At 38.0% G+C, this 24,126-nt stretch overlaps 2 protein-coding genes across 2 annotated transcripts in view; one reads left to right on the plus strand and one right to left on the minus strand.

Annotated features, from left to right (window-relative positions):
* Nucleotides 1-15,404: 15,404 nt before the first annotated feature.
* NDUFA4 (NDUFA4 mitochondrial complex associated) lies at nucleotides 15,405-22,978 on the minus strand. Its single transcript, XM_059073877.2, has 4 exons — nucleotides 22,434-22,978; nucleotides 20,953-21,041; nucleotides 20,187-20,247; nucleotides 15,405-15,619 (listed from the first exon to the last, which is right to left on the minus strand). The coding sequence occupies exons 1-4, from the start codon at nucleotides 22,473-22,475 to the stop codon at nucleotides 15,563-15,565; spliced, it is 249 nt and encodes an 82-aa protein (XP_058929860.1). The 5' UTR covers nucleotides 22,476-22,978; the 3' UTR covers nucleotides 15,405-15,562.
* PHF14 (PHD finger protein 14) overlaps nucleotides 22,919-24,126 on the plus strand; it is a 232,917-nt gene continuing 231,709 nt past the window's right edge. The window contains exon 1 of the mRNA XM_067042574.1: nucleotides 22,919-23,052. The gene's annotated coding sequence lies outside the window, so the exon portion shown is untranslated. The remainder of the gene's footprint in view (nucleotides 23,053-24,126) is intronic.

Raw genomic sequence — 24,126 nt, forward strand, 5'->3', positions numbered from 1 at the left:
GGCACAGGACTTCTACTCTTCTGTATCTGCACATTCTCCCTATTTTTTCATAACCACTACCTGACCTTATAATACCATCAATATGTTGATGTCTCATAAATATATATCTCTCCAGGTCTCCAGAAACACATATCCAAGTGCTTACTTGATACACCCACTTGGATGTCCAACAAGTAAATCAAACTCTCTGTCCAAGCAGAATTCTTGATTTTTCCACAGGTACTATTTCTTTCCAAGTTTTTCATAGGTCACTAAAGGGTACATCCACACATTAGGTTGCTCAAGCCAAAAACTAAAGAGTTATTCTTGATCCTTCTCTTTCCTTCCCCCCTTACATCCATCATCAAGTCCCACTGCTGCTAGTTCCACATTATATCTAAAATCCATCCTCTTCTCTCCACCCCCATTGCCACCACCCTAATCAAAAGTCCACTATGTCTCACCAAGATTGTTAAAAGCGTCTTCTAACTAGTCTCCTTGCCTTTGCTCTTGCCCTCTTCCATCCATCCTCCAAATGGTAATCAGATTCTTCTTTGTAAAACAAAAAGCAGATCATATTGCTTACTGAATAAAAATATTTCTATTATCAGAATAAAGTCCAAACGCCTTACCCTGGCCTGGCTCTTGCCTCCTCTTCCCCCTCTTTTTGTACCAATTTTCCCATGGCTACATTCTGGCCATGTGGGCTTTATTTGGTTCCTCTTTGAAGCCTCAGTGTCTTTGCACTTGCTAACACTTGCGGCTGTAAAGCTATTCCAGCTCTTCCCTTAGCAGCTCATTCCTACCCTTTAGGTTTCAGCTATATGATTTCCTCATAGAGAAACTCCATTATGAGCTAATTCAAAATTCTTCCTACCTCTTCTTTGCCCTCTCTTTTTGTTCTCTATCTTGTCATCCTGTTTATTCCCCTCATTGTACTTATCACAATCTATAACTGACATATTTACCTGTCCATCTATCTCTTCCAATAAGAAGAGGGGCATCTTATGTCTACAACCTTAGTCTCTATCAAAGTTTTTGTCCCTCAGTAAATATTGAATAAACTGACAGAAAAATAAATGATTGAATAATATTCTTAACTTATACTCTAGTAACTGATAGCCTTGGAAATCCTTAGTTCATTCTCACATTTGCAGAGCTCAGAAAGAGCAATTTTTACAGGTGGCTGATTTGCATTCATTGCCTGTATATTCTCCAAAATTTCACTCTCAGAGAGTAACTGACCTTAAAATTATACATGTATTCCTTTCACCACCACATGCATATGTATATATACTAACTTGAACCAAGAAGGTACTTGTTGCTAAACTTATAGTTCAGCAGCAGATCTGCTATCTTTTGGATCTGATTTATTTTCTGGGTTTCCTGCTAAACATCTGCTTTTATCATTTCTAAACTGATTTTATTTGTACAACTTTTCATATGTTTTAATATCTTAAACCACCACAATCTCTTTTATATGCTATGATCTGACCAGATGCTTATCAATCCATTTTGTCTTCTTCCTGGGCACAGAACTAGTGTGGTAGTTCTTTGTGCTGTTCACTAAATATTTCTGACTCTGCCTTACAGACACAGGGTCAGTTGCTCTTCTTTGCCCACCTTGATTTTAGGCAATGTCATCCGACTGACTTAACACTAACCAATGAGAGGAAGGAGAAGTTGCAGGTGTCATTATTAGGTGGATGCCTTAAGCATAACATTTCCTTCCCACTACTGTAATGATTGTGTTGGGTGACCAACCACCCCAATTTTCCCAGAACTGAGGGATTTCCTGGGACACGAGACTTTGAGATTCAAGATCACAACAATACCAGACAAACTGCTCTGGCTTGACCGGGTTCATGAGAAGCAGAGTTTTCAGTGCTAAGTCTGGGAAAGATCCAGACAAATGAGAATGGCTTGGTCACCCTATGATTTTGGAAGAAAGTGTTTACATGAAACCTCCACTAGCCTTGATTCCTTAGTGACTATTAAGAACAGAACCTGTTACCCAACCCACACTAAGCATGTAGCATGAAAGAAAAATAAATTCAGTTTAGTAAACCACTGAGATTTGGGAGGTTTTGTTTATATATCATAATCTGGCCTATCCTGAAAAATGAAGAAATTAGTACCTACCAGTAAGATGCTGCCATAACAATAAAACCTAACATATGTGGCACTGGGTTCAGGCGACAGGTAATGAGGAAACTCTTTTCAAAGACTGAAAATATGGTTGTCCAATACTATGCCATGGCAAAACATCTGACAGACCTGCCACCTGAAATAACTTAGATGGAAGATTATATAGCTGATGAACTTGTGATCCTAAAGGAAAAGGTTAGAAAGAAGTTTAGCAACATGCTCTAGTTGGTGTTGCCTACATTCAATGAGGTATCACAAGAAAATGAGAAGCTCACGGAAAGAACTTGTTGGTAATAAGCAGAAATATACGATTTAGAAAGAATGTACAAATTCAGTGATTTATAGGGTTGACAGAGGTAACTCTCCTCAAACCTAAATAGTAAAAGATAAAGCAGAGAATTAAAACTGAGTCTCTAGCAAAGATGAAAGCTAAGGTTTGTGAATAAATTGATTTAACACCCAGTATATGCTTCCAGTTGGTCAAAATGACCCAAGGCAAAAAATTAAGGGTATGCTTCTGCCACCAAAGTCTGATAAGTCCAAGGTACTCCAACTAAGGTGAAACACCAAGAGATCGTAATAAGATGAGAGTGAGAGTAACAGAGAAGAAGCAGATGATAAGAAGGAAAAGATATACAGAAAATCTAAGAATGTCTAGAAAAGAACTACAGGTGTGTGATAGGCATACAAAAGTAACTGGAATCAGATTAAATGCCTATTAAGTTTACAAGAACATTATTCTGTCAAAAAAATCATGAGCCTAGACTAGAAATATCTGAGACTTTCTGAGTTTTAGAACAACCCTTGGCCTCCAACCTTCCTCAGACAGAAAGCAGGGTAGAAAAAAAGCTACTCCGCCTGTAGGGAGGGCATATTCTCCAACGTTCATTTTAGGTGAGACCAAGAGGAATATTGGAAAGGAATACTCTTCAAAAGGGAAGACCTGAGAGACACAGAGAACAATGGACTGAGCAACACCTTCCAGAAAGTAGAATTACCCAGTTAAGGGACATTCCCTATTCTTAGGGTAGGGGACCCTTATAACATGGAGAGATTTCAGAATTTTAATGGACCAGAGACTGCTATGTGTTCCCATTCGTCTTCTTTCTGAATGGGCATGCTTATTGGGGTTATCCTACATCCTATATGATTATATATTATATATTGAGTATGCAGAGAGTTCATCTTGTAATTCTTAAGACTTTAGATCAAGAGGAGCTATATTCAGAGCTAGCTTAGAAATAACTACACATCACTCCCTGATGTAGAAACTACTATGTATCATGCAGGGATCGATCGCAACTTTGAACATGACCCATATTGAAAACTTCCTGCCAAGGAACACAGGTTGGACTTCACTAAATTCTATTGTGTTAAGCCATGAACATTTGGGGTATTATGGACTGAATGTTTATGTTCCACCAAAATGTATATGCTGAAGCTCTGAACTCCAATGTGATAGTATTTGAGATAGGGCCTTTGGGAGGTAATTAGGGTTAGATGAGGTCACGGGGGCGGGGCTCATGGTGGCATCAGTGGCCTCATAAAGAGACACCAGAGAGTTTGCTGTCTCTCCCTCGGCCATGTGATAACATAGAGAGAAGGCAACACACTAGGAAGTGTTCACACCAGAAACCAACCCATGTAGGCACCTTAATTGCAGACTTCCAGCCTCCAGAACTGTGAGAAAATAAATTTCTGTTGTTTAAGCCACCCAGTCTACGGTATTTTGTTATGGCAGCCTGAGATGACTAAGACAGGGGGATTTTTCTGTTTTAACAAGTAATATTTCCCTAATAAATACATGTAGTGTAAATTATTTTTTAAATAGCTTTTCAGTTGGGCCTTCTGATTCCAATGTCTCCTCTCTCAAATTCTCCATGTACAGCTATGCCAGATTAATCTCCCAAAAGCAAACCTCTGTGTCCATCATAAATGCTCCTCTTCAACTACCATATAAAATCAAACTTTACCTTTTCTTCCTTTCTTGATCTGTCTTCAACACACATTTCAATCCTATCTCTGACTGCCAGCTTGCACACCTCATGCTATAAACTTTACAGCTTATATCCCTATTTATCACCATCCAAATATGCCTTTCGTTTTCCTGCCTCCCACAACATGTATCAAAAGCAGGTATGAGCCATGAAGCAACCACCAGAGTGAGTAATCAAAGAACTGCATTTGAGTTCTCTTCTCTCTGCACTCCCCTCCCCACTTCACCCCCTTATCCTCAGCTGCCTTCCCACAAGCAGCATAAATCTCCAGGAGATAATGAAATCTGTGATAGGGAGAAAGGATTATATCTCCTCCTCCATGAGCCCTGGCATTTTAACACAATGGTTAAGTGTGTGTGCTCTGGAGTTACCATTCCTGGTTTCAAATCCCACTTCAGCAATTTGTGTTCTGTGTAACCATAACTTACTTAACTTCACTACGCCAGTTTCTTCGTCTGTTAACATTGGAATAAACATACCCAAAGGCAATGAAAAGAGCAAGCTACAGTTAAGGCAAATTTAAGCCATTCTCACCAGGTTGTGGACTTGTAATGCCAGATCATTTTGTCAGTGGCGTCAAGACTCAAAATTATTGGCACCTCCTGATAAGCATAGCTGAAAATAAAGAGAAGTCTTGCCACAGAAGAGGCATGATGCAAAACAAAGAGAATGGACTTTAGAGCTATGTAGATCTAGATTCGAATGCCTGCTTTTTTAGTGTGACTTTGAATCACTTATTCAACCAGCCTCCCTGAACTTTATTTTTTTCTATATGGAAATGAGTATAAAAATGCCAGCCCAGTTGGACTGATGTGAGGATAAAAAGTGAGATAACCCATGTAAACAGCCTTGCACATTTAAGCAAGAGCTCCCTTCTCTCCCCTCCCTATCCATTACAGAAAGCAAGAGCAAAATTAATCCTCCTAATTCCTTAAGTTTTACCTTTTATCCCTAACAATCTGATTATTCAATGTTTCTCCATGTTCTTTGCTTTCTAAGCATTTCTTTCCTAACACAGCATTATATTAGGCTTGTGCTTTTAAGAAGCAGTATATATTAGCTAAAATGTCTTTGTTTTCTTTCCAGCAAACTAATTCTCACTGCAATCTAAAATATAAATAGCACTGTATTTCTTGCAATTGTTTGTAATCTGTGATCATGTTTACAAATTGATATGCCAGCAAATACCAAACTCATTTTCTTCTCCTGGCAACATTTAGCTGAACTCAAAAATTATACTTATTTGAAAATCAAGTTCAAAACTAGAATTAAAATTATATTTTTACCAATATTGACCAGTTATATGATCTATTTTGTTTCCTTGTTTATGCACCTAAAAATTAATAATAGGCATCTAGTGCTTATTTCTCCATGGAGTAATTTATTCTCACTACCCATTATGTCCTTTGTTTCATTTGCCTGCAGTAAGGAAACTAAAAGAAATGGGCATTTCATGCTCATAGTCATTTTGCTTCAATATGAAAAACAAGTCTATAAATTTATTCATGATTGTTAGGCACTGTGGGATTCTCATAAAATAGAGGGGGAGTATCACCATATTATAATGATAAACTAAAAATGTCTCTACACATTATTTTTGTAGAGTAATTCAAATTAGTAGCTTCCATCTAGAAACATCATATAAGGTGTCTACATGGTAAACTGTCAGTAATTAGGGTTTTTCAATAGCTCTTTTATTGCTGTTTCATATATGAAAGCTTGGGTGTTTATAAAAAACATTTTACTGCATTTTATTTTCATTTTAATAACCTACAAACACTTGAGTTTTCACTTCTAAACTTTCATTCAAAATTCAGCTACTATCCACAAATTAAGTTACACTATCACTCAGAAAATGTCTATAAATCAAAAGCCTCTGCAATCACATTATGTTCTATATATTCAATCAACGAATACTTGCAGGTCTATTAAGTGCAGACACTGTCAGGCCTTGGAGATACAATGATAAGCAAAACAGACACAGACTCTGTTCTCATGGATACAAAGAAAACCTCAGTGCAGCACTCAAGATGTGTGGAATGGGGAAGTAGATTTACTCATCAAGTTTTTGTAGCCATCATAAATATAAAGTCCATTGCCATGTGTCATGAGAGGTGCAAAGGGGAAAAGAATTGCAGATTGGCTGAAAGTCACCGTCTGGAATTTTTTAACCTTCTTTTCTTTTCTTCTCTTCATTTTAATTTAGATTTTATCTTTTTTAGAGCAGATTTAGGTTCAAAGAAAAACTGAGGGGAAGATGCAGAGATTTCCCATGGAGCCCCTGCCCCCAAACATGCATAAACCCACACCCCCGTTATCAACATCCCCCACCAAAATGGTACATTTGTTACAGTTGATGAACCTAAACTGACACATCACAATCATCCAAAGTCCATAGTTTACATTATGGTTCATGTTTGGTATTCATTCTGTGGGTGTGGACAACTGTGTAATGACATGTATCCATCATTATGGTACCAAGCAGAGTATTTTCAGTGCCTTAAAAATCCTCTGGGGGCTTCCCTGGTGGCGCAGTGGTTGAGAGTCCACCTGCCGATGCAGGGGACACGGGTTTGTGCCTCGGTCCGGGAAGATCCAACATGCCGCAAAGTGGCTGGGCCCACGAGCCATGGCCGCTGAGCCTGCGCGTCCGGAGCCTGTGCTCCGCAACAGGAGAGGCCACAACAGTGAGAGGCCCGCGTACCGCAAAAAAAAAAAAAAAAAATCCTCTGTATTCCACTTCCTTAACCCTTCCCCACCCCCTACCCTAATCCCTGACAACTACTGAACTTTTTACTGTCTCCATAGTTTTGCCTTTTCCAGAGTGTCATATAGTTGGACTCATACAGTATGGAGTATTTTAGATTGGCTTCTTTCACTAAGTAATATGTATTTAAGATTCCTCCATGTCTTTTCGTGGCTCGATAGCTCATATCTTTTTAGGGCTGAATAATATTCAGTTGTTGGATGTACCACACTTTATTTATCCATTCACCTACTGAAGGGCATCTTGGTTTCTTCCAAGTTTTGACAATTAATAATACAGCTGCTATAAATATCCATGTACAGCTTTTCTGTAGGCACAAATTTACAATTCTTCTGGGTATATTCTTTTTTTTTTTTTTTTTTTTTTTTTTTTGCGGTTGGGTAAATATTAAGGAGAGAAGTTACTGGCTCCTATAGTAACAGTATGTTTAGTTATATAAGAAACCATCAAGCTGTTTCCCAAAGTGGCTGTACCATTTTTTATGGATTCTCTATTCTATTTCATTAATCTTTTTGTCTATTCTTTTCCAGTAACACACTTGATTACTGTGGTTTTCTATCAATAGTAAGCCTTGAAGCTGGGTACTGTCAGTTTTCCAACCTTGTTCTTCTCTTTCAATATTGCGTTGACTATTCTGACTCTTTTGCGTCTTTTGCGTCTGAAAACTTTAGAATCAGTTTGTTGATATCCACAAAATAACCAAGATTTAGATTGCGACTGCATTGAATCCATAGCATATAATGAAATACATTACATTGTTATTATTATTTTGAACAAACTGTTATCTATTAAATTATGAAGAAAGATTAAAATTTTTATTTTACTTTCACTTATTCCTTCTTCCACATTCTCCTTTTCCTTTAAGTAAATCTGAGTTTCTGACCTACATTATTTCTCTTATCTTAAAGAACTTCTTTTTAACATTTCTTGCAAGGTGGATCTACTGGCAACAAATTCCATCAATTTTTGTTTGAGAAAGTCATTATTTCTCCTTTGCTTTTGAATGATAATTTTGCAGGGCACAGAATTCTAGGGTGGTACTTTTTTTTCCTCAAAACATTTAAAATATTTCACTCCACTCTCTTTTTGCTTGCGTGGTTTCCAAGGGGAAGACAAATGTTAATTCTTACCTGTGTTCCTCTACAAGTAATTGTTTTTTCTCTGGCTTCTTTAAGGATTTTTTTATTTTTAACTTTCTGTTGTTTGAAAACGATATGCCTAGGGGTAGTTTTTTGGCATTTATCTGCTCAGTGTTCTCAAGCTTTGTGAATCTGTGAGATAGTTTATGACATCAATTTTGGCAAATTCTCAGTCATTACTATTCAAGTATTTCTTCTGCTCCTTTCTATATTCTCTTTCTATTTCCATTACATGTATGTGTGTAGTTACCCCCACAGTCCTTGGATATTCTGTTGTTTTTTTTCAGTCTTTGTTCTTTTTGCTTTCCAGTTTCCAATGATTCTACTGACATATCCTCTAGCTCAGAGATTTTTTTCCTCAGCTCTGTGCAGTCTACATAGAGCCCATCAAAGGCATTCTTCATTTCTGTTATGGTGTTTTTGATCTCTTGAATTTCTTTTTGGTTCTTTGGCTGGACAGTGACTAAGACCAAGTTCTACATGATTCAAACCCCATTCTCTTTTTTCTACATGATCCTGATTTTTGACTTCGTTTCTAGTGAACAATTTAAAAGAAACACTGTATAAAAGAGCAGCAGTTTTCATATTTGTGTAAAAATCTAAAACTATGTTGAGGACTTAATGTTGTTCAACTAAGTGGGACATCATTTGTACTGTAGTCCCCCCTCAGGAGTTGCTCAACATGATGACCTCGTCTCATTTTCTTTCCCCTCCCTAGTTGCTTCCCACTTCCTACCTTCCAGCTGCCTTAGGTCCTAAGAGGAAACAACAACAACAACAACAACAAAGAAAACACAAGAAAAGTAAACACTAGGGAATAGCTTAATGATAGTATAAGGTTTTCAATTAGTCATTTTTTGTTGCATTTATTATTCTACTATGAAATATAAGGAGAAAATGAACAAAACTTTTCTTATTTGAGTCTACTCAGTGATGTGAAGTCAGTTCACATCAGCTCTCAAGAGCTAATTCTTTTCATCTTTTTCCAACCTTCGATCAATAAAAACAAGATGGTACCTTAAACTCTGCTGCAGTGGATGTATTAGTTTTCCCATTGCTGCTGTAACAAATCACCGTGAATTTAGTGGCTTAAAACAACACAAATTTCTATCTTACAGTTATACAGAAGTCTGTCACAGGTCTCATTGGGCTGAATTCCTTTCTGGAAGCTCTAAGAGAATCCACATCTATAGATTTTCCAGCTTCTAGAGGCTTCCCACATTCCTTGGCTCATGGCCTCCTTTCTCCATCTTTAAAGCCAGCAACAGTGCGTTTCTTTGGCCATTCTTTTATAGTCACACCTCCCTTTGACCTTCCTCTTCAGTCTCCCTCTTTCACTTTTAAGGATTATTCTGATTACACTGGACCCTGAATAATCCAGGATAATGTCCCTATTTTAAGGTCAGCAACATCAATTTCATGTGTAACCTTCTTTCTCCTTTGAATATATAACTGAATATATTCTCAGGTTCCAGGGATTAGGAGGTAGACTACTCTAGGGGAAGGCATTAAATTGCCAATCACAGAAACTGGCAAATGCTTAAAATCAGGACTTTTCCCCCTGGAGAGCCGGTTGTTAAACATTTACCTGCACACCACAGCTAGAAGTAATCATGAGGGAATATGAGGCAAGCCCCTTGTAAAAATTATAAGATTTAACAATTTAACAGGATTCTTCTAACAAAGTTGCTTTGTAATTTAAGATTTTGAAATATACTGTATAACAAGGAAGGATAAATTACTTTTTGACCAGTCTAAACAAATTAAGTTTGCAAAGTATCGTCATTTAGGATGGATTAATATGGAGCCTGAAAATCTTGTGAAGTATTAACTCTTTTCTTAGAAAAGATTTGGTTAGAAACAAACAGAAAAGCTTATTATAGAGCATACAAGCTGTTGCCTTTTAAGATTAAAAAACAATAGCTGGGAAAGAGACCTGAGATAAATTTTTCCAGATGCTATTTATCATTCAAATAGCATCAAAAAATTCTTTCAATATCAGGCATGGATTAACTCAACATCATTTACAACCAAGGAGAGAAGACCTACATATCAAGATTTTAATTCACTGAGTCATAATGCAAATCAGAGAGGGTGGAACATTATTATGGCATGCTATGTGGGCAGGCATTGCTTGAGCAAACCTAGGGAGAAACATAAATCATACTTCTTAGACTTACAGCTCTGGTATAAAAGGGGGTCACCTTGTCTACATGTTGAAATCAATGATATTTGCAATAAAGAGTTATTTGATCAGATTGTTGGCAGTTGGATAAGCTTTTACTAAACAGTCCTTTTCTTTCCTTTAAGCTTTATATAATATGGCTTTTAGAAGTTTCCCATTAAAGTTTCTGATGGAAGGTGAGAAAGAAATGAATTCCAGGCTTTATAAATATAATAGCTAATATTTAAGTAATACTTATTCTAGCAGGAGATACATTAAGCCTCTTACATATACTATCTTATTTAACTCTAAAGACAACCTTATGAGACAGGTCTAGAGGGTTCAGGGAATGAACTTGAAGTCAAATTGTCTGGATTCAAAGCCTGGCTCCACCACTTCCTAGTTAAGTTTGACCTTGGGCATATTTTTATGCCTTGGTTTCCTCATTTGTCTAAAAAAGTGGCGGGGGGGGGGTGGTAGAGTAATAAGTCTGCCTTACAATGTTGTAATTAGTAGTAAATAAAGTAATACATATCATGCCTGGCTCAATAATGTTATCCATTATTGTTAGTTTCATCCTGATATGAGATGCCTTCTTATAACCCTTTCTCTTGTCGTTTTTCTTTACCTTCTACCTAACCAAGAAAGGTGGAGATTTCCTCCAAAGATGAATTCTACCAACCACCTTAGAGGAAAGGAACAAACTGCTACAGTGGGAAATACCAGAGTAATAAATGTATATATAATTTCTATGTATACTTTTACTGGACTTGAAATTTAAATTTCAAATTTAGAGGTTGTTTTTCTATGCAGCAACTGCTATTTGTTAAGATAACAAGGTTCCTGCATGCCATATTTAAGCATTTTTGAATAAGGGGTTACAGAGTAGCATTCTAACATATCCTCTTATACTACTAAAAGTAAGCCTTGGGTATATAAAAATGTTTCCTGTGAATTATTTTAATACGCTGAGCATGCATTGCTTTTACAATTGGAAACAAAAGAAAAAATGCGAAAAAAGAAAATGGATATTTTTTGGCAATGGTAACTACGGTATGTGGATTCTCGGAAAATTTGCTGTTGTTGTTAATAAAAGGACATATCTGGTTTTATTTGTGCTTGTACCTAATTTTTCCTTCATTCAGATTCATCCTGACTGAAATGTGAAATAAGAAAACAGACTTCAAATACCTGGATAGGAGATGTTGTTTTAGTACAACAATGCTCTAGTTGGAAATTTAAAAGACCTATTAAAAAATTATCCACTAGGGGGGGTGGTGAAGTAAAGCTCAGAGCCCTTTTGCTAAAGGCGTTCCATAATCTCCAATTCTGATTCTCTGCCTCCATTAAGTCACTTGTAGCCACTTATGATTAGCCACTCTAGACACTCGATGAACTGGTCTTTTATAAATATCTCTTGAACACCAACTATGTGCCTGGTACCATTCTAGGTGTTGAGGATACATCAAACAAAACAAACAAAACAGCAAAAATTCTTGTCATCATAGAGCTTACATTTTAGTAGAGGGAGATATATAAAACAAAATAAGTTAATTATGTAACATATTAGACAGTAAAAAGTACTGAGATGAAAACAAAGAAGGGAAAGGAGATTAAAAAGTGATGGGAATGCAGTAGGTGTGAAATTTTGGACAGGGAAAGCCTCATTAAAAAGGCACTGGAGGGCTTCCCTGGTGGTGCAGTGGTTGAGAATCCGCCTGCCGATGCAGGGGACACGGGTTCATGCCCCGGTCTGGGAAGATCCCACATGCCGCGGAGCGGCTGGGCCCGTGCAAGAAAAAAGTGAGAGAGCAAGCCATGCCAACATTTGGGGTAGAGAATCCCAAGCCAGGAAAGGGCAAATGCAAAGCCCTGAGGCGTGCAGAGGATCTAGGATATCCAATTGCTGGTGTGGGAGCAAAACGGAAAATAGTAAAAAGTCAGAACATTTTATTTTTTTAAAGTATCTAGCTTTTATTGAATAAAATGGGAAATATTGGGGGTTTTGAACAAAGGAATAAAGATCACTTTGAGTTTTGTATTAAAGATCAGTTTGGGGCTTCCCTGGTGGCGCAGTGGTTGAGAATCTGCCTGCTAATGCAGGGGACACGGGTTCCAGCCCTGGTCTGGGAAGATCCCACATGCCGCGGAGCAACTAGGCCCGTGAGCCACAACTACCGAGCCTGCGCGTCTGGAACCTGTGCGCCGCAACAAGGAGGCCGCGATAGTGAGTGGCCCGCGCACCGCGAAGAAGAGCGGCCCCCGCTTGCCACAACTAGAGAAAGCCCTCGCACAGAAACGAAGACCCAACACAGCAAAAATAAATAAATTAAAAATCAGAATAGTAAGGCCAAAATTCAAGTCTTTTGTGCCTTATTTCTAGTAAGTCGTATTTTTAAAAAATCAGTTTGACTGCTGTGCTGAGAACAGGCTGTAGACAGGGAGACCAGCTGAGAAGTTATTTTAACATTCCAGGTTAGATGACAAGGGCTTAGGACCAAGATGACAGTAGGGGAATCGTGTGTTGAAAACAGTGAGATTCTGGGCATTATTAAGGTAGAGCAAACATAATCAATATATGGATATGGGGTGTTAAAGAGTTAATGAAGACTGAGGATTTCGGCCTGAACTACTAGAAGGATGGTGTTCCTATAAACTGACATAATTGAAAACAGCAGGAATGAAGATTGTGGATGTGGGAACTGAGAAGTTCACAAGTTCAAACTGGACATGTAATCTGAAAAATTACTTTGGACAGCCAAAGCATGGTATTTGAAGACATGAGACTGGATAAAGAGAGTTTAAATAGTGAAAAGGTCCAAAGTGTTTTTCCTTTGGGGCACTCCAACACTAAGTGAAGGTGTATCACCAAGAGACTGAGTAGAAAAGCCAATGATGTAAAAAGAAAACAAAGACAGTATGTTGTTCTAGAGACTGAAGGAAGAAAATATTTCAAGGAGCTGGGTCAACTGTTACTATTAGGTCAAAGTGAGCAATGCTAATTACCTTTTGAGTTTAGAAACATAGAGGTCATTGATGCCCTAAACAGAAGCACTTTTAGTTGAGTGGTAAGGGTAAAACCTGATCAGGGTGGGCTAATAAACTTGAAAGAAGAAAAATTCAGTATAATTTTTGCTTGGCTCTTGTTTCAAGTACCTACTGGGAAGCATCTGTCAATTCCCAAAACTGCAATTTTTCGAATATACATAAATGCTACCAAGGCAACATCTGGATCTAAATGTAGCTCTGCCTAGTGACCTCATTAGCTGAGGAACTGACAAAGCAGTCTGCTGTATATTTAAATAAGCAGCACAGTAAAAGCATAATTTTAAACAAATTCATTTAAGGAAAAAAAAAAAAAAAAAAAAGAGCATGTTATCTTTCCTGGCAGCATTGATAACTGATGCAGTCCTAAGTGACAGTCAACTTCCATTGCCACTGCAGCTTCCTGAATAGCAGTAATTGGATGTAATAATTCCTTCAAGACATACTATATCTCATGCCAAATTTTACATTCAGTTTTACGTGGGAAAGGTCCAGGAATACTGAACACAAAAAGTTTACTTAAAAGTTTAAGAATCTTAAAAGATCCATACAATTGACTTCAATAGGAGAAAATGCTCTTACTAATTTCTTAATGCATTTATTCAGAACTGCCTAATAAAATGTTTCTTTCAATTACTTAGCTATTTATAACTAATGAGTAGTTTTTTACACATTTTTAAACTTTGAGGTGATGTGTGCCAGAGAATCCAGTGGTTCCCAACATGGATGGGAATGAGACAATTTTGCCCACTAGGAAACACCTGGCAATGTGTGCATGCATTTTTGGTTTTCACAGCCTGGAGAGGGGAAGAGTGCCACTGGCACATAATGGCAGAGGACAAGGATGCTGCTAACTATGCTAAAATAAAAACGCACAGGACAGGCCACTACAACAAATGGTCTGACTCAGAAAGTCAGCAGTGGCGAGGATGAGAAACTCTGCGCTGGAGATTGAAATTATTCAAGAGACAAAGGAGCTTAAAAGTATGAACAGTCAAGTAACTGAAATGCACTCTACATTCAAAGACTACCCGGGTTCAAATACAGTTGGCCCCCCACATCCATGGGTTCTGCATTCATGGATACAGAAGGCTGACTGCACTATGCCATTTTACATAAGGAACTTGAGCCTCATCTGTGAATTTTGTTGTCTGCGGGGGTAGGAGAGGAGTGGGTGTCCTGGAACAAATCCCCCAGATACCAAGGGATGACTATATCCACATGTGACTAACAGAATGAACGTGAATAATTTAATCCAAGTCTTGGTTTCCTTACTGTTTTTGAAAAAAATTTAAGTATTTGATATAATCCACATAACATTTAATTCAGTTCCTGACATGTAAAATGTGCTATTACTTTGTAACACAAAGATTTATTATACCTATATATTAAAATCCAAAATTGTCTCACTAAATTCCTCAAGTTTCTATAATGTCATGATTTACAAATACCTATGTGGAAACTTGATATATGACACGGTTAATTCTTGATTAGCCACCACTGAACCACTGAAATGTTCTGCTCATTTGATCATTTGAGATCCAGCTAAAAGGTCAGAGCTAGGTAACAGGTAACATCAATATACACCCAAACATTTTCTCTTACCAAATTCCAATTCCACAGCCCATATTCTTAAAAAGTTAACTCTCACTCAAAATTGCTACTAACGTACTTTCTAGCCTTTAAAAACCTGCCAAGACTCAGCAGAAGTTCTCAAGAGCTCTTCTTGGCCACTAGTTCCATGGTTCATAGTGATGGACTCAGATCCAATTACAATCCCCAGCCAGACCACAGTGACTAACAACCTTAAAAATCTTCAGCAAAGAGAATGCCATGGTAAAAACCAGCATTAACAACAAACTGATGCTTCGACATCAGCCAGTAACAAAAATCTAGAGGTTTTCATTTTGCCCATGCCAAAGAGGCCTGAATAATCTTGCCAATCTACGTTTGACTTCCAGTTCCAGTTCTTAAATATGCCCTAGTGTTACCAATGGCCTACACACAAAATAAAAGTGTTTTATTAGAGCAGCTTAAAGTCTTATTTTCAAATTACACGAATACACAGAAATTCAAAAAACTCCTTAAATTCTAATAGTTTATTTCCTATACCCCAAGTTATAAAATTCAGAGTAGAGTTTCGGCATTAAATAGTGACACACATCAAGTTTCAAACTATTTATTAATCAGTGTAAACTCCATCACAATACACCAACATGATTTTGTGCATTTAGTGGGAAATATTTCCTGGTTAAGTGGAAAATTGTGCGGATGGCTTCTGGAAGACCTTCATTCTAAGCAGCTTTATAGTGAAACATTTCATTTAGAAGTCTGGACCTTCTTTCTTCAGTTTGCTGTAATCTACATTCACTGAGTAGAACTTGGAAAAGAAAAAAGATATTTTAGATAATCAATCAAATACACAAAGATGGTACAGAAGTTTAAGATTATTTTTATTCCGCTTTCTATAGTAACAATTACAGACATTAATTTTGTATTAGGAATATTTAACAATATAAAAGTCATTCAAACAAAGACATTAAAATTCCAGTTCTTTAATAATGGTTTTGGTAAGGTAAAAATATTTAATCTTCCTCAGAAGAGCAGTGCTAGTGTAATCTGGTAGAACCTATAAAAAAATTCTTCTATTTCAAGGTGAATAATTATGAATTTCTTCTGATATATACTTCCAATTCTTATGTTTTTACTTCCATCTCCACAACATACATGGGTGACTCTCCAACAGAATAGAGAAATACCAGTTGTCATCCCTATTTGGTTAGGAAAGGGCTAATTTAGATGAGAAAGATTTAAAGCAATAAAGACTGGCTAGTAATATAAAGTAATACTTTGTTGTGTGTTTGTTTCCATAATTTTTAGATACAAACTGGCCTGCTTTGATGGCTTTTCTGTCCATTTTCTCTCTCTCACTTAGACGTTTCCTTAATTTCCTAACCCAGAATGCATCAAAATCAAATTCACACCTGACCATCTTTGGTACAAAAGCTTTTAAACGGTACAGTATTTCTGCTTTCAAATAATACTGTGTTTTGGAAACTTTGTAATTTCCATAAATTTCCTTATATTCAACTTAATTTTAGAAATATATCTTACTATCATTACTTTAAAAAACTGCCTCTCTCAACAACTTTTTTAAAAACTGACTTATACTTGATACTGCTCTAGAATTCCTACTGAGGAAACATTAGGATTTGTACATAAGCCCAAATAAAGCTATAGTCTTGAGTTTACTCATTCTTGTGCCAAAGAACACTGAAGAGGTTGTGCTATAATTACTTGGAGACTACATTATTTAACTCCAAAAGAACCAAAACTGCAGAATTATCATCATCTTCTTCAGTTTTTAAGAAGCTCATAAATCTGTGTCCATTATTTCTTCAAACCCTTTTATTTCTCGAAACATACCCTAAATTCTTTATCTCTAATTGAAAAATTCTTATTTGACTTTTAAAAAAAGAAAAATTCCCAGGTTGTGAAGTTTATCCTTGACATACGTACACAGACTTTTATAAACTTTATAAACATAAAAGTATAAATCAGTCATAAAGCAGTATTTTTTGTTCTGACAGTGTTCTCCTATGAAGCAATTGAACTAGACAATGAGACTTAAAAAGAAACTATCATCTCTAACATATTAACAAAATATTAAAGGGAATACTTATAAAAGGAACTGCAGGTTATATTTTAAGAAATAAATATTTGGGGCTTCCTTGGTGGCACAGTGGTTGAGAATCCGCCTGCCGATGCAGGGGACACGGGTTCGTGCGCCAGTCCAGGAAGATCCCACATGCCGCAGAGCGGCTGGGCCCGTGAGCCATGGCCGCTGAGCCTGTGCTTCCGGAGCCTGTGCTCCGTGACGGGAGAGGCCACAAAAGTGAGAGGCATTTGTTGGGCTCTTCTAATAGATCCCAGGCAGAATGCTTTATGTTTATCTTAATTATCACAACCTTACTCATTCTTACTTTATAAAAGAAGACACTGAAGATCAAGTTATATGACTTGCCAGAAGCAGGATCAAGCTCCTACACCTAAGCAGAGTGGAAAGGTCACAGAACCTTTGCTAATTTTCTCAAAACTAAGCAGGTTTCTGATGTATTTGCTTTTATTCAGTTCCATGTGCCAGTATCAAACCACTCCGTCGAAGTAATTTTCAAATCTGCTTTATTTTTCAGCTTCCACGTCCACATTCCTTTTCTCAATGTAATGGTGACTACCTTTAAGGTTTTTGAAACAATAGCTGGGAAGGCACAACATATTCTGATCTTGGATTTGGGGCATTTTATTCAGATGAGAAGTGTTGCTAGGCCTTTAATGCTTAAATCCTATTTTAGTTCCCTCTCTTGTTTGTATTAGTTAGCTCCTGCTAGATTGTGAAGTAGCAAAAAATAACCACCAAATCTTAGCAGCTTACAAGAAAGGTCTATTTTTCATTCACATTATATGCCATTTATAAACTGACTGCCCTGTGTTCTCTTCATTCTAATCCTAGGCTGAATGAGTAGCCCTTAACTGTCAATTTGATCTCATGACAGAAGGAAAAGAACAATGGGGGAACTACACACTGGCTCAGAAGTGGCAGATAGTACTTCCCCTCACTTGATTTGCCAGAGCAAGTCACATGGCTAAATCTGATGTTAATGGGCCAGAAAAAAAATTATCTTAGATGAGGGGAAGTTAATGATAGAGAAAGAATAATCTAGTCTACTAGTCTCCTAGTCTAGAAGCAGTAGTAGGCATCATCCACTCCAGGCTCACAAGCTTCTGAACTTGGTTCCCTTTTATTTCTGCTCGCAATGTCCCAATTCTTCTGAACTCGTCTCTTGGCAAGTAGAGCCAGCAACAGTCCACAAACATCCTGTTTTCCAAAAACCTTTTCTACAATAAACTCTTTAGGCACGTGGTCTTCTTTCCAACTTATAGCAGGTGACACCTTATTAAATATTTTGCCATTACATGATTCATTTTTCCTGGCTCTAATACCAGTATCTTAGCTATTCACAGCCCAATCTATGCCACACACATTAGTTTTTTGTTGCAGCAATGTTCCATTTCCAGCTCACATGGCCTCATACTGGCAGGTATTTTCATGTTCCAGAACATGATAATAAGTAGCTTCATTATCATAATCACCTGAGGAGTTTTCTGAACTACATATGCAGAGACTCCAATATGCTCGTTGGTGGAAGGACTATGGCCTGTTTTTTTTGTTTTCTTTTCTTTTTTAAAGTTTACTGGATATGGAATCATTTTCTCCAGAATGGACTAAAATTTATAGGAGAGAAAAAACAGGATGCTGGTGTATCATTTTTTGAGTCAAAATGTGACACAGATTAGATGGTTCACTTCAGCTTCACCAGTGCATTTTTGTTTGTTTCTTGTAGCAAGATCTGTTTAGAGATTTGGAAGCCAAATTATAATCAGAAGGTTGAGTGGAAAGCTTGGAATCTGTAAAAGGTGACAGTTATCTTAAAAGCTGTTGTCATCAGTAATGACAGCATCCATCTCCATCAAGGAGGTATATCTGCAAATGGGTCCTGAACACTCCTCGGTCAAGACACCTCTTCTTGAGAGTGCTCAAAGAAACTGCTATTTTTTGATGAAGCAGCCTGGTATAATGGAAAATTCACGGCAAGTTACATACTTTAAATGGGTAAATTGTATGGTATGTGGATCATACCCTAATAAAGCTGCCCCCCACCCTTTTTGACATTGCAAGGATTTTTTCTTTGTATGCAAAAATTTTACAGCTAAGTAAAGGTGTGTTTGGGGAATCAATGGTCTCAGATTTTCAACTACGTGGATGGACCTTAAGGGCATTATGCCAAGTGAGATAAGTGAGACAGAGAAAGACAAATACTGTATGATATCACTTAAATGGAACCTAAAAAACCTGAACTTGTAAAAACAGAAAGTAGAATGGTGGCTACCAGGGGATGGGAGGGTGGGGAAATTAGGGAGATGTTAAAGGTACAAACTTGCAACTACTAGATCAACAAGTTCTGGAAATTTAATATACAATATAGTGATTATAGTCAACAATACATTATTATAAACTTCAAAGTTGCTAAGGAACTATCTCTTAATCATTCTCAACACAAAAAAGTGATAATTATGTAACATGATAAAGGTGTTAGCTAACACTACTGTAGTAATCATAGTGTAATACATAAATGCATCAAACAACAAGTTGTACACCTCGAGCTTATACAATGTTGCACATCAATCATGTATCAATAAAACAAATTTTAAAAAGTAAATGGCCTCAGTCCATGAAATCATTCTTTGGAAGAGTAGTTTCACAAACCAGTTTTCCAGAAAGATGTTAAAAAGTTTATCTAGAAGGTTTATGGTAAAATATAAGTTTCAACTGATTTTCATTTCTTCCTACTAATTCTCAGCTGAAATATGTCAACCATACCAAGAAGAAAGAACAGCCAACCAAACCAGCCACTAGATTAGGGCTACTCAAAGTGTGGTCCATGGACCAACAGCATCAACATCATCTGAAACCTTATTAGAAATGCAAATTCTCGGCCTCCGCAACAGATCAACTGAATCAGAATCTCTGGGGATGGAGCTGAAGAAGATGCCTATGTACACTGAGGTTTGAGAACCACTGCACTACACTACCCAAGAGCAAAGAAAATATTAAACAAGAACTATACTTTTTTTTCTTAGTCCAATCAGTAGAAATCAGACATTATCTTCATTTCACATACACAGTCTAAAGCCTGTGAAAAATACCCTTAGAAAAAATATTTATTAGAAAAATATACCATTCTAATTTCACAGAACAATCTAGCAATTCTTCTAAGTTCATTATAAGAGAATCTTACTTGCAGATCCAATTTCAAAAAGAAGCTACCCCATGACAAACTTTATTAAAATACACTTTCCAGCAATTTTGAAGCAATTTTGTAGCTTACCTTGTACTGATCATTGGGACCCAGTTTGTTCCAGGGTTCTGGGTTATTCTTTTTGTCCCAACTAAAAGAAATAAAACACTGTAACTGTTAGAGTAATAAAACACTACTTAAAAACAGTCTTGCTTGTACTCAAGAAGCTAACATTTCAAATAGATTAACCCCACTTCCCCTCAGGTGAAGGATGGTGTTATTTTCATTATGGAGTTGAGAGATAGGATTCATAATAAGCAATCTCACGTAATCAATTAGAAAAAGGTACAACACAGAGCCTCTTGGGGCAGTTGTCCTTGTCCTTATCCCTGTCACAAAAAACTTTACACTTGGCTTTTACTAGTGTTTTCTATTTCATCAATGAAGTGTTATATAGAAAACTGCATAGAAACACAATGAAACCACCTTTTCCATGCCTGTTCTTTTACAACTTCAAAAGAAGCATTCCCTATTGTGGAAAACAGGCAAAAAACACTTAAAACATACCAGCAACACTGACTGTCTTATAAAAACAATTATTATCTCGATCCTCACATTACAAAATAGGTATTAGCAGTTCTACTCAACCAATGAGAAAATGTGACTCAGAGAAATTATTAGATAATTTCATGAACCAAAAAAAGTAAATGACAACAGGAGAACCAGGATCTGAACTTACTGTATGACAACAAATTTCAGGTTCTTTCTAGTACTTGATGCTGCCTCCCTAGAAAGGCTGTGGCTCCTTAATCAGTTTGATAAACCACCAAAGTTCTAAACATTTTTAAGCACTTACCTGACATCTGGATTGAACAATGCCAGGCGCAAAACATACAGTGCTGCTCCAGTACCTCCTGCTCCAATAAATATGAAGAGGGGGATCAACTGGAACCAAAAACAAAACAGACAAGAATCAAGAGTCATCTTCAAATACCTACATACTGATAAAAATAAACAGGAAGACTACAGTAGTTTCTACACATTGATTTCCAAGTCTCAAGCCATCTTTTTATTTTGTTTTTTAAAAAACTTTAACAGCTTTATTGAGGTTTAATTTACATGCCATAAAATTCATTAATTTCAAGTATGAAACCACCAATGATCTGTAGTAAATTTATAAAGTTGTACAACCATCCCACGATACAATTTTAGAACATTCCCATCACCCCAAGAATCTCTCATGGCCACTGCAGTCACTCCCCATCCCCACACCCAGCCTCAGGCAACCAATAATCTGCATTCTATCTCTATAGTTTACCTTCTCTTCAAACCGTCTTTTTAATCTTGTCTTAAAATTTGAAAAAAGATAGACCTCATATTGAGGTAAGATTTCTTATAACTACATGCAAAACAAAGACATGTAACTTTCAAAGGATGTGAAGATAATTCTGGTTTAAATGTGGAAAAAGTTACATTTAAATTTTCCCAGAATATATATTGCCTTCTTCACTTAATATTTATACATCACTCCCATTAAATTTCCTAGTTTCTTTCATCTTAAGGCTTGAAAAACAAGCTCTTGTTAAATTACTTAAGCTCGCTTCGATACAGACGTTACAAAAAATAAAAATTCTGTTAAATAAAGAGTCTGAATCAGCAAACTGAAACACACCTATTATAAATACCGGTTTTACGCATAATCTTTGAAAACGTACTGCTACCAACGCTCAATGCGTCGTTAGGCAACTGGGTTTAAGATAAAAATTAAACATTGCGTAATTGATTTTTAGGGCCACAGCACGTTGATATGCAGGGGAAAATGTGAGATACAAAATAACTCAACTGCGATTAAACTCCGCACTACAAAAATCCCCCCAAATATCAAAACGTCCAGACAAACTGAGCATTCCAAGATCAGAGACCCTCACATTTGCCTCAAAGCCTCATGGTGCAATGCAGTGAATACGAGACTCTAAACAGCACAACAAACAGGGTGCCTGACCTTTCCTGGTCTTTAACACACACAGCGCACAACTATGCCTCTTGGTCCGACCAACCTGCAAGGACGCGCGCCCACCACACTGTTCCAACATTTTATTTTCCTCGAGAGCGTCCCTCACCTTCCGTGTGCCAGGCCAAACGCCGCAATGCAAGGCCTGGAAGGTCAGAGCTCAAGGTCCTGGGGCAACCAGCAGAACAGGACAAAGCGAGACAGGGTCCAGCCCCGAGGAACTAGGTAAGAGGCTGCGAAGGAGAAAGCTCCCAAGGGACTGAGGCAGCCACAACCCGACACAGGATACACAAGTGAAAACACTGGGAAAGGATTTAAGAACTTACGCTAGGATGCTTCTTGGCCTGACTGATCATCTGGCGGATCATGGCTGCGACAGAAGCCTCGGGTCCAGACTGAGAAAACAACAAACTTGCAAAGGCCGGGACTGAACAGCCTTAGCGCCGAGGAAGGGCGGACGTCCAAAGTCACCCAGCACCTCCTACCTAAAGGACCCCTGTCTCAGAGGACGGCTTGAGGCAGGAGGGCCCGGATATAGCTGTCCTAAACAGTGCCTGCTTTGATCCAGCAGGTCTCGCGCCCGCCTAACCTGTCCAAACCAACAGCGTTCAACTCCAAAGTGAAAATTCTCATTCTATGCTATTCATACTTCTGATGGGTAATTTTTGGCGTCAAAAATAGAATCCTTCTATTGACTACACAGGCACTTTCTCGGTAGGCCCCGTGATTAAAGAGGGGTCGGACAGGCGGACGCACGGGCCTCGCGCTCTGCGAGCCGGGTCCTTTTGCTAGCCTTCCGCGAGCCGGGCCCGCGCGCCGAGACGCTGGGGGCGCGCGTGCGGGGCGCGCGCCGGCTCCTTTGACCGCCGCTGAGGGAGCTGTGAGGCGCCTTTGACTGCTGAGCGCCGGGCGTCGGGAAGGCAGGTCGAGTCTCTAGCGGCTGAGGTCAGCGACTGCGGTTTAAAAATGCTGCAGCTGCTTCCTGTCCTTGACTGTCGTTTACGGGCAGAAATTAGAAACTAGTAAATGACTTAAAGATAGCAGTTGTCCTGTCAGTGTGATCTATAAACAGTTCTTGATCCTCGCTTAAGTGTTTGTTAAACGCTGCAGAGACCTTTGCGACATTGCCACTATCCTCGCCCCGGGCCTGACATTGTATTCTAAAAATGTTTTTATTGGTCGTGTCGCTACACGTAATCTTTTCCTGTACCCCAATACAATTGTCATTTATCTGTTTGTTTTTGTTTTTTAACCCGAAAGTCTTCCCTGGGACAGTCTTTAGTGGACACTCTGAACCCCCTCCAACCCCATACGTAATTTAAAGCATCAATCAAATGATCACACAAGTAATTGGGCCTGGAAAGAATAGGAAAAGTCACCTCTGAAAAAAGTAATGTTAGACCTGAAGGAGGAGTAGACGTTAACGAAGTGAAAGGAAGGATGTAGATATACAGAAGAGAGGTAGTAGGTGTGACGGTCTGAAACTAAAGAGACTTTTTGAGAAGCTTAAGGAGGTCTATACGTATGGTTGGAACTTGGAGAGCAAGGCGGGAATCAGATCTGCTGGGCCAATGGTCATTTACACAGCATGAGTTTTATGCTGAGAGCATTAGGGAGTTAAGCAAAAGCAAGATGTTGTGGTTTTAAATGATTGCTTTGTCTATGAAGAATGAATTCGAGGAAATAAACATGAAAGGTGAGGGACTGGTTAAGGGGCCATTACAATAGTCCCTGTGAGATAATGGTAACTTGGACTAGTATAGGGGATGTGATGATGACGAAAAGATTCCAGAAATATTTAGGAGGTAGCACCAAGACTTGGTGATTGGTCAGACATAGGGGAGTGGGAAGATGGGGGAGTCCAGGATAGTTTCAGAGGTTCTGTTCTGGCAGTGTGGATTTTGATGCCTATTATTGAGATAAGAAACAATAGAGAATGATGGATATGTATTTATGTAAAACCGAAGTGGACTTCTGTAGGGCAGAATAGACATATAAACTAGACGAATACATTTAGGA

Source organism: Kogia breviceps, chromosome 9 (genome assembly GCF_026419965.1).
Source record: "Kogia breviceps isolate mKogBre1 chromosome 9, mKogBre1 haplotype 1, whole genome shotgun sequence".
Classification (NCBI taxonomy): Eukaryota; Metazoa; Chordata; class Mammalia; order Artiodactyla; family Physeteridae; genus Kogia; species Kogia breviceps.